General features: G+C 34.0%; 1 protein-coding gene and 1 pseudogene across 1 annotated transcript; both read right to left on the reverse strand.

Moving 5' to 3' along the window:
* Positions 1-334: 334 nt before the first annotated feature.
* LOC143576618 (replication protein A 14 kDa subunit B-like) lies at positions 335-1,563 on the reverse strand. The gene is made up of 2 exons (XM_077060669.1): positions 1,226-1,563; positions 335-453 (listed from the first exon to the last, which is right to left on the reverse strand). The coding sequence occupies exons 1-2, from the start codon at positions 1,479-1,481 to the stop codon at positions 389-391; spliced, it is 321 nt and encodes a 106-aa protein (XP_076916784.1). The 5' UTR covers positions 1,482-1,563; the 3' UTR covers positions 335-388.
* Positions 1,564-3,578: 2,015 nt separating this feature from the next.
* Positions 3,579-5,208, reverse strand: LOC143576614 (cytochrome P450 78A9 pseudogene; annotated as a pseudogene).
* Between the last annotated feature and the right edge of the window lie 6,946 nt (positions 5,209-12,154).

Below are 12,154 nucleotides of genomic sequence, written 5' to 3' on the forward strand. Positions count from 1 at the left end.
GGTGAATTTTTAAAAGATGTTAACTTTTTTTTACTTTATATGTTAATAACTTATTTGAATTTTAGTTAAAATATTACAATTTTACTGTTAATATATAACTTATTTTATTTGATTTAGGGTTTTATCACGTTTTCAATTTTTTCACGTGTATTTTATAGTTACAAAAAAATAACTGTTGTGCAACCGTTGATTTAGCGTCGATTGGTTAATATAAATATTAGTTGTTACGTATTAAAGAATATATATTTTTTATTTTGACCCTCTAGTAATAAATTTATGGTTCCGTCACTGCCTACATATCAGTGACAAACAAACAAAAATAAAGATGTTTAAAAAAATTCCTTCATGCTTCTTCTGATCCATTTATAATTTGTAGCACACATGGTCTTCAAATAAACAAATGCCTGAAATCTCCATTAGCATGTTGGCAAAGCTGGTTGAAATTATTTGCATCTGCAATATCAATACACAAAACGTATAAATACAAAACAATTATATATAAAATGAGATTTAATCATGTCATAAAATAATCAAACAAATCAAGATACCAGAACACTGACCTAACATCAAATGATAATGAGGTACTTGATCATATTCCGCTTAAATTTAGAACATAATTACTAGTAACCCGTGCTTTATTTTAGAGTATGATGTGCATGGAACAGTAGAGTTTTAGGCTTAAACCAATCCAAAATCCAAAATTTCAGTTTTTAAGTTTCAAAAAATTGTTTGGTTTTAGTTTTTTTGGTTTTATGTTAGATCAATTCGGTTTTGGATTTTTCTTCATTTTGTCATTTAGGCTGTAAATTTTTGGACAAAAAAATTGACCAAAAATATTAAATTTATGTTTAAATTATTTTGTTAGTTAGGAATTTATTTTATTATTATATGCTTTGGCTAAAATATGGGTTAAACTATATATTAAATTAGTATAAACAAATTACATGAAAATCAAAATAAAATTTGGAAATCTATAAGTTTGATTCTCGGTTCAAATTGAACCGAGAATCAAACTTATAGATTTCCAAATTTTATTTTGATTTTATCAGAATTAATTACACACAAAACTAAAATCAAACCAGTTTGGCTTTTACAAAAACATAAAACTAAACCATCAATTTTTGCTTCGATTCAATTATGTTCAGTTTTTTGGTTTCATGCACATCCAATTTTAGACCAACATATAAAGAAAAAAAAGTTTATAATCTTTGGGCAAAAATTATACCAAATGTATCACCAAAATTAGTCACTATTTCAGCACAAATAGATTGTGGACCATCAGCAACACCAATTACTTCAACAAAAGTGGTAACAGCAGCCGGCATTTGACCCTTAACATCAATTTGCTTTTCATCCGTTGATCTACCCGCCAGACCACCGGCAACAGGCCGTACAACCTGAACCACTGTCCGCACCCTTTGACCCACGTAACCGCGAAGAATATCACCGTTCACAGGAACAGCTGGCTTTGATGTATCCATCTCCTAATAACAAGATCCCAAAGAAGAAGTGTAAAACTGAAAACCCACACAGGACTTTTGTCGAACAGTTGGTGTGCAGAAAGAAATATAATGTCAATTTCATAAAACGGATTAATAAATTAACTATTAAAATGGGGGCTTGTTTTATATATTTGGAGTCAAAATGGCGGTAAAGGTTCCCGCCAACTTGTAAGTGGGTCGGACTCGGTTTAGGTTTAGTTTTAGAACATTCACTATGGGCCTTTCTATAGGGCTTTGTTAGCCCAAATACGTAGCCTTACACTAGACGAAGCTTGGAAGAGATTTAAGCATATACTTTTACCTTTATAGAAGAGTTAATGGTTATTTTCGTCCATGTGGTTTGCTACTTTCGCTACTTCAGTTCAAAATTTTTAATTTTGTCAATTTAGTCCTCATAGTTTTAAATATTAGCCAATTACGTCCCATCCGTCTAACGGCATCCAGCTATGCCGTTAGTTTAAGGGTATTTTTGTCTTTCTCCTTTTAATTTTGACTTAATGGTCATTTTAGTCCCTGTGGTTTGATATCTTTGCCAATTCAGTCCAAAGTTTGAAAATGTGTCAATTTAATGTTCAGTTTAATTCAGTTTTTTTTATTTTTTATGTTTTTTGTTTGTAACCCTAAAGAGCATAATTCAAGCCCAAAACCATCGAGCAACCTCAAATACTTGTATGCATTTACTCTGTTGACAACAGTAATCATACCCCCCCCCCCCTTATTTTTTAGTTTCTAGACATTTCCTAAAATCTTCTCTATGGTGGAATTCAATGGTAAAGTGGTCAAGGTAATTCCCTGAAACCAAATTATACAGAAAAAACTAAAAATTGTTTTGTTAATTAATGTATAATAGTTGATTACGACCCAGATTTTCGTTATGATATGTTAATCTCTAAACCCTAAATATTATGCATTCATCATAGAAACGATTTTTAGTTTTTTTCCGTACAATTCGGTTTCACGGAATTGTTTTGACCACTTTACCATTGAATTCCACCATGGGGGAGAGTTTAGGAACCGTCTAGAAACTAAATACGAGAGGAGGGAGTATAATTACTGTTGTCGACAGAGAAAATGCAGACTTGTTTTTGGGCTTGGATAATGCTCTCTAAGGTTATAGAAAAAAAACTGACTTAAATTGACAAAATTTCAAACTTTGTACTGAATTGGCAAAAGTATCAAACCATAGGGACGAAAATGACCAATAACTCAAAATAAAAAGGAGAAAGACAAAAATACCCTTAAACTAACGGCATAGCTGAATGCCGTTAAACGGATATAACGTAATTGGCTAATATTTAAAACTATGAGGACTAAATTAACAAAAATATAAATTTTGGACTGAAGTGGTGAAAGTAGCAAACCACATGGATGAAAATGGCCATTATATTTTACAACTTAAATTGTCATAGGATGTTTGGTTTTTAATGTGGTAGAGAGGAGCAAGACAGCAAGTGGATGCTCTCTTTCTTTTGCAAGTAATGAATTATATGGATTTAATTTAGAGTTATTTATTATTGTTTTATAGAGAAAAATAAATGAAAATAGTTAGTGGTGGCTGATGGATAACCGAAAGATCAGGGAAGATCCTGCAAGAGGCCAAACAAGGGACAAAGACCCGCATCTATATTAAAAGTTTTTTATTCTTAGATCTTCGTTCTTTCTCCATCAGTTTTAATGATTTTGACTAAGAGCCTTTTTAATATCTATATTTGAGGTACACCTCTTGTAAAGTTATATAACAACTTTTAGACCATATACCTTTTATTATATTATATATGTTGGAAATTTGTATTAAACAACATGGGAATCATGATTATTTTATGGTGAATCATCGCGACTTTTTCAATATTATTAACTCAAACGAAAATTTAAACAACGAAATTACAATATCTTATTAATTATTTATACCAAACTCTAAACTTAAACGGCTAATATTTATAACAAAATATGTGAATATCAACCTAAATAAGAGAAATAAATTTTTAAACAATAAATTATTCTAAAATTTGTTAATCATTAATTAAAAAATTATATTTGTTCTTTAATATTATAGAAATAAGAATTATGTTTTATTTTTTAAGTCAAAATCGGCGTAAGTTCATTGAATAGTTGTGATTGTGGTTGAGGTTGATCACCTTTGATTGATTTTTCATAACTAGGCGGAGTGAAAGAAACTCCAATCGGCGACATACCTGTAGCGAGTACTCGAGAAGTACTTGACCTTGTAAACCTACTTTTACAACATCGTTTAAACATATCCTAATAAAGAGATATAAACATAACAGCTTTAAGCAACTAAGAAAACTTAAATAGGCGACACAAACTTATATTCTAATATTTTAAACTTTATCAAGATTAACCCTTCTTTATATAGTATTAAACCCGCCTTACGATTCTTTAGCCGCCTTACGATTCGTTATATAATATATTTTAGGATTATTTGTTTATTACTAGGTTAAATAAGCACTTTTAAGAGGATTAGTTTTCTTTGTTTTTATTCTTTATTATTATATTATCGTTTGTTGTTCTAAGCTAAGGTATTCAAATACCAAAGAATACATGTTATGCTTTTCATGATTTGTTAGGATGCATCTATACATCCATATCTGATACGGTTACTAATATTCTTACTGTAACAGGTACGCATATAATTATAGGTTTTTCATATATATTATCATGTTTTTCTGATAGTAACATGAAAAACTGATCAACGGAAATATATTGTTTGCTTACCCAAAGAACCGCGATCATGTCCGGTTCGAATAACTTGTCGGGGCCTTCAAGCGATAGCAAGACGTCGGTGAAGTCAGTTGTATCCTGAGAAGGTTGAGCTCGGTGTTCATCGATGATCTGTTTGACGAACTGGTTAACTTTAGGAACAAGTTTGGAGCACCGCGATCGAACCCCTTGGGGGTCGAAATCAGTCAACCATGGAAGATGGTCAGTCCAGTTAAGCACACCCAAAAGCTCATACCCTTCATCCACAAGCTTCTTAAGCTCAACCGAACCACCATCGTTCGAGTCCACCCTATACTTTCGTCCAAACACGGACCACATCATGTTACATAACGAACCTCGCTTTAAAACATCACGAACCGTTACGGACAAGGTTGTTTTATTTTGTTCATGTAACATCTCCTTCATTTGAGACGAAATAACCATCCTTTGACCTTCGGACACCTTAATCTGCTTCGGGCAGAAAAGATGAGTAGCGGCTATTCGTCGTAACGTTCGCCAATAAACCCCATAGGGAGCGAACCCGATGGCTCGGTTAAACATCAGACTATAGGCTGACTCTTTAATTGGCCGGTTAGCAAAAACGGAACTGTTGAGAATCTCCTTAGCCACGTCAGGGTTGCACGTGACAACCACTCGTGTCTCGCCCAAGCTGAACGCCATGAGGCGCCGGGCGCGACACGAGACTGCGGCAGCAGCGATTTTCCGATGCGCTAGACCGGACATAATCTGCATGCTGCCGATGATAGGGTAGCCTCTAGGGCCAGGGATGGTGGATTTGAACCTGGGGCTTGACCAAGCTGGGCCGCCCGGTCAACTTCTTTTAGTATCTTTGCTAGACCGGACATAATCTGCATGCTGCCGATGATAGGGTAGCCTCTAGGGCCAGGGATGGTGGATTTGAACCTGGGGCTTGACCAAGCTGGGCCGCCCGGTCAACTTCTTTTAGTATCTTTGCTAGACCGGACATAATCTGCATGCTGCCGATGATAGGGTAGCCTCTAGGGCCAGGGATGGTGGATTTGAACCTGGGGCTTGTCCAAATCTAAATGCACTTCCATCAACTTCTTTTTGCAAAGATCTTGATAAATAAAAAGAAGTTGATGGAAGTGCATTTAGATTTGGAAGCAAGGGCAAAAAGCCATAGAGCATCTATGTGTGTGGTCATGAGTGTGTGTTTTTTTATGTTGTTTGGTGATGGAAAATTGGTGGGAATTGAGTTGGTATTTATAGAAGTAACTGCCGACAGGGTGAATCTAGTTACTACTATATCTAGACGACATTCACCTTGCTTGCTTATTACTACCGTCATACTCGTAAAATATATATATTTAACCAAACTTCACAGTTCACACATAAATATTTTGTTGTCTTATATATTTTATTATGATAATTATAATAACGTGTACGTCAGTAGCACGCTTTCTTTGTAGTTTTATATATAAAATTTGATAGTCCGAAATTTGGTCTCGTTCATACTATGTGTGCCACATTTGATTTCTAGTTTGACTTAAGTTGTTGAGAAAATTTATGGTAAAGAAACTTGGAATATTAAGTTACGTCTCAACATGATATGTCAAATTCAGAAAACAGTTCTTATTATAGTTTTTTATAAATAAACTGTAGATACTTTTTTAATGTCCAATTCACTCTTCATCATTTGAAATAGTCTTACTAGGTAATATGTTTATATATAGTAATATAGATAATGATCAAAAGGATCTTTTTTACCAATATCATTTATTACTTGGGCGAATTCTCTTAAACTAAAAATACTTAAAATGATCACTTTTTAAACAGTCGGATCCAACATATTAGAACTGACATCCGGACATATTTATGTGACACTCTTTCATTTCTAAATCAACCATATTCAAATATGTATACACTTAAACGGTCGGCCATTGATCTATTATGTCATGGTTCATATTTATTAGAGTTAATTTAGATCAATAGGATTTGAAGGGTTTAAAAAATATGAATTCATCACCACTAGCTTGATCTAATAGTAAAGTGTCTTGACGTTTAACTAAATAGTTATAGGTTTCTAGTATTGCTTGAGACATGAGTTAAATAGATGGAAAGAATATTTTTTTGTTAAAAAAAATTAGCAACTGACTTCCCCTAAAAGAATAGTTAATATGATTATTTAATATACATATATTTGTATGATTTGGTAGGAGTTTTGTACATATGTAGTTATTTTGTCAAACTCATATGATTATAGTGTATTGTTTTTATTAATCACAACAATTATTTTTTTCCATAGTTAGGCCCCACTTATAACTTGGCTGATAACGATCCCCCTTCTATAATATTTGTTTCCAACGGTCCGCGACTAACGTAATATTAACGACGTTAGTTGTAGGTCATTAGAAAAACGTTTTTTCACCTGAAAAGTCATATTTTTTTCCAAAAAACTCAATATCAACACCACCTTAAGCCCACCACCACCACCACTTGAGCACCACGTACCAACCCGTTTCGACGATGGTTTTAGGGTTCCGACAACCTCAACAATTCGGGCTTTTACTATAAAAAGGTTCCTAAATGTCCGATCTAAGTTTACAAAAATGTTTGGGGCGAAAACGTTGAGTTTTTCGGAGAAAAATGTGAGTTTTCCAGGCAAAAACATTTTTCCAGCGACCTGCAGCTAACGGCGTTAGCATTCTGTTAGTCATGGACTGTTGGGAACAAATATGATAAAATGTGGGATCGTAATCAGCCAATTCATTAGTTGGGGCCGATAACGACCAAAAGATGATGGTGGAGATTAATAAAAACCAATACACCAATGATCATTAAGTATGGGAATTAGACCATGATGATAATTTTTTGGTTAAAAGTGTTAGAATGTTTCTTGATCGAGGAGAGTTACCGGATACGTCCTGTTGTACTAGATGAATAAATTTATACCTAAAAAGGTTGGTCTTTTAAGTTGGTGGTTGTTAATGGATATATTACCAACTATATATAACATGTGTGGACATTCCTTTCATTCTTTGTCCTGTTTGTTCGAACTCAATGGAGGTTTTGGATCATGTATTTGGTGGGTGTCTCATTGCGTCCAGGTTATGGAAAGCAGCTGGTCATTGGTTGGAATTTGATTTCCTACTTTGAGTCAAAACATTATAAATTGGTTGGATTCGTCTAGATGGGTGAAGAAGAAAAAGTATGTGGTTGAGGTGATTATTTTCACTGCTTGATGGTTTATATAGAATACTCGAAACAAGATGATTTTTAGTATGAAACTTGATAAGAAAGATTTTCTTTGATTATGTTGTTTCGGATGGCTTTTTTCTAGTAATTTTAATTTTAGTTTAAATTGGGTAGCATGGTTAAGAAACCCGCTACTTAGTATGTAACTATGTTTTTTTTTTCTTCCGGTTAGCCGGTTAGGATCTTCTAACCGGTGGAGGTATTTTTTAATTCAAGTTATTTGTCAAAAAAGAATATAGAAATATTTGTGCATGACTAACTTGTACTTTTGGACCTTGGAAATGGCCATAAGTAAGAAAATCAAAATCCTTAACTCTATGAACTTTATAAATATCCTTTTATTTTTCTCTCTCTTTTTTTTAAACGACGACTTACATTACAAAAAAAGTCCGTTAATAAGCAACTAACAAGGCTGGAACAAACAAAAATAGAGAACAAATTACACATCAAACTTGAACCATTATTTCCAATCTATTCCTAACTTAGTTGATCGAGCCTTTAACCATAGAAAGCTAAAAGATATAATTTAACTCACAATCTTATACACATCCACCTTTTCTTGCTCAAAGATACTATTGGGAATGGAAAATTTATTGAGGGGTGTTATCTCTATATAAAATTTCTTGATCCATTTCGGGTAAACTTTATATAATCAATACAAATACGTCAAACGTCATTACAAATTTACAAATATATATGGAGAATTTAAATTTTAATATATTTAAACTCATCTACTTGTACAATGTTTTATATATAAAGTTCATAGCTTGTTTAATTTTTCAAACCCGGTTTCTATTCCTTAATAAAATAAATTAATACAATAAAACCTATAATTAAATGAGTGATTCACTTATCACTTAAAGTTGGAAGTCAGGTCAGAATTCAGTCGACGAAAGGGCCTGAACTTTTTTATATTTTGTTAATTGGTATTACGGAATTTAATCAATTAATACCGAAGAACACAAATGAATTAAATTTGAATATGAACAAGAAATCTAACAACGAATTAGGGCTTCACTTATTCACAAAGAAACGTTTACAGGAAAGAAAACCTCAAGCCAAAAGATTGAGTATTGAGAGAGAATTACAAAGTAAACAAAAACGAACGTAACGTAAAAACTAAACCCTAATCTGGTTATAACGACTAATAACAACCCAGAAACAAGTTGTCACTTTTAGCCTTTCCATTTACACAAGATGTGTAAAACCAAACTATCTTCAACATTCTTCTTTATAACATCTTTAGAAGAATAACCATCTGTCCCCTAAACTTATCCAGCCATTAACAACCGTTGACTTTTATTGACCAAGGCATATTAACAAACAATCTCCACCTTATGCCTTGTCAACCTTTAACACTTAATCACCAACATGAATTAGGTCCAAACAAGTACTGAACTTTGGACCTGGCACCATCTTAGTTAACATATCTGCTGCATTCAACTCAGTATTAACATAATCAACTTCAACCTCTTTAGGACTGAGTACCTCTCTGATAAAATGCAATTTTACTGAAATATGTTTGGTTCTTTCATGATAAATGGGATTCTTTGATAGCTTTATTGCACTTTGGTTATCACACAACACCAAAGCTCTATCAACAATAACTCCCAATTTTGATACAAATCCTTTTAACCACAAACACTCCTTAACAGCTTCAGTTAATGCAACATATTCAGATTCAGTTGATGACAAAGCTACCACCCTTTATAATGTTGACTTCCAACTTACTAAACCACCATTTACCATAAATGTATATCCCGTGACAGATTTACCCCTGTCAAGATCTTTGGCAAAATCTACATCTACATACCCCTTCACCATCTCCACTCCACTACCACCTTTACCAAACACTAATCCAACATCTTGTGTACCTTTTAGATACCTCGTTATCCACTTAACAGCCTCCTAATGCTGTTTACCAGGATTACATAAGAACCTGCTGACTAGGCTAACTGCATATCCTAGATCAGGCCTAGTGCACACCATTAGATACATTAGACTACCTACAGCACTAGAATAAGGGACTTTTGACATTTCTTTTTCCTCCACCTCATTAGCAGGTGCATCTTGTTTTGACAGCTTAAAATGTTGTCCTAAAGGAGTAGAAACTGACTTACTATTGCTCATGAAGTAATTAGCTAAAACTTTCTTCGAATAGGACTTTTGAGTCAACTTTAAGATCCCAGCAGCCCTATCTCTTGAAATTTCCATGCCAAGTATCTTCTTTGCACACCCCGGTTCCTTCATATCAAATTCCCTTTTAAGTAACTCCTTTGTAGCCTTAATTTCTTCTTTATCTTTGCAGGCCACCAGCATGTCATCCACATACAGCAACAAATACACAAAAGACCCTTTTATGTATTCTTTAAAATACACACAATTATCAAAATTGTTTCTATTAAAACCATTTGACACCATATAATCATCAAACCTTTTATACCACTGTCTTGGAAACTGCTTCAAACCATAAAGTGACCTTTTCAACAAACACACTTTGTCACTTTCATTCTCCATCTCAAAACCCTTTGGCTGCTTCTTATGTATTTCTTCTTCTAAATTCCCATGAAGAAATGTTGTTTTTACATCAAGCTATTCTAACTCAAGATCTAATACTGCACATAATGACAATATTACCTTTATTGAAGCATGTTTTACAAGTGGAGAATATATCTCATTATAATCCACCCCTGCTCTTTGAGTGAACCCTTTTGTAACTAACCTTGCCTTGAACCTAGGAGCCTCCCCTTCTCTCACTCCTTCTTTCAATTTATAAATCCATTTACAACTGACCAACTTCTGATCTTTGGGTTTATCAACTAACACCCAAGTGTTATTCTTCTGCAATGATTCCATTTCTTCTTTCATTGCTCTAACCCATTTCTCTCTATGCTCATAATTTACAGCTTCATTATAAGTCAATGGTTCATTCACACTTTCTGATTCTGCAACACTAAAGACATATGTAGAAATGTCTTCACTGTTTCTGAACCTTGCAGGTGGAACAATGTTTCTCCTAATTCTGTCTTTTGCTAAACTATAGCTGGAAGTACTAGTATTTGTATTTATACTAGTACCCTGACTTGAGTTACCATTTGAGCCCTCAGTTTGAGTTGTTGATCTTTCATCATCAATCAACTCCACCTTAAACTGACCATTTTGCCCCTCCTCTTCCAGGTTTTTCCCAACTATAACTTTATACATTTTGTCTTCTCTAAACATTACATCCCTGCATATTATGACTTCAGGTATACCTTCATCCATTCTCCACAAGCTATATCCTTTTACACCAGTAGGATAACCTAACATCACACATTTTAATGCCCTTGGTTCAAGTTTTCCTTGATTCACATGAGCATAAGCAAGTGAACCAAATACCTTTAAATCATTATAATTTGCAGGCTGCCCTGGTCACATTTCCATAGGTGTCTTCATTTCAATGGCTGCAGAAGGTGACCTACTCACTAAGTATACTGCTGTATTTAGGGCTTCTGCCCAAAATGCCCTTGGCATACCAGCACTTATCAACACACACCTTATCTTTTCAAGTAAAGTCCTATTCATTCTTTCAACTAGACCATTTTGTTGTGGTGTACCCACAACAGTTAAATGTCTAGGTATGCCTTTCTCTTTGCAAAACTGATTAAACAACTCATTGCAAAATTCAAGTCCATTATCAGTTCTCAATTTCTTTATTTTTCTCTCTGTCTGAGTTTCAACCAAAACCTTCCACTCTTTAAACTTCCCAAAGGTTTCATTCTTATGTTTTAACAAATATACCCAGACCCTTCTTGAATAATCATCAATTATTGAGAGAAAATACCTGGCACCTCCTAAGGATTGGACTTTAGCAGGACCCCAAAGATCTGTATGTACATAATCAAGTATGTTCATTGTAGGATGTAACCCTTTCTTGAAGCTAACTCTTTTAGCCTTCCCAAACACACAATTCTCACATAACTCTATCTCACAGCTCTTGAGACCTTTAATATGTTCTCTAATTTCAACCAGTCCTTGTGGACTAATATGCCCCATTCTCCTATGCCAAAGCATAGTTGTGGACTCCACCTCTTTCTCAGCAACATAGGTAGATCCCTTTGACAATACCTCACCATCTAAGAAGTAAATGTTATTACCCTTCCTTGTACCAGATAAACCAGTCATGGATCCCTTAAACACTTTGACCTTGCCATTCTTTAGGTTAACTTGATAACCATTGCTTTCAAAGGTACCAAGAGATATTAAATTCCTTTTAAATCAGGAATATATCTAACATCTTCAAGATCAATCTTAGTTCCATTATCTAACTTAAAAGCAACAGAACCAATACCTTGTATTTTGCAGTGTCTATCATCACCTAACTTCACAGACCCTTGATCCAACATTCTTAAGTTCTTAAAATACCCCTTTTCAGGAGTCATATGGTAAGAACACCCGGAATCCATTACCCATTCACTAGACCCTTGTACATTAGTAACAACCATTACATCTGCACTATCATAACCATCAGACCCTTCTTGTATGTTCTTTTCCTGTTTCTTGAGCCCATTTCCTTCACTCTTCTTTTTTCCTTAACTCAGGACAATCTCTCTTAAAGTGTTTTTCAGAATTGCATATGAAACATCTTTTCTTGAAATTAGACTTGGATCTTGACTTATGTTTCCCTTTCTTCTTGAAAGTTCTCTGTTCTGATCTAC

This window comes from Bidens hawaiensis, unplaced genomic scaffold, assembly GCF_021521415.1.
Source record: "Bidens hawaiensis isolate Kalapana, Puna unplaced genomic scaffold, B.hawaiensis_p1.1 tig00028246_1, whole genome shotgun sequence".
NCBI classification, from domain to species: Eukaryota; Viridiplantae; Streptophyta; class Magnoliopsida; order Asterales; family Asteraceae; genus Bidens; species Bidens hawaiensis.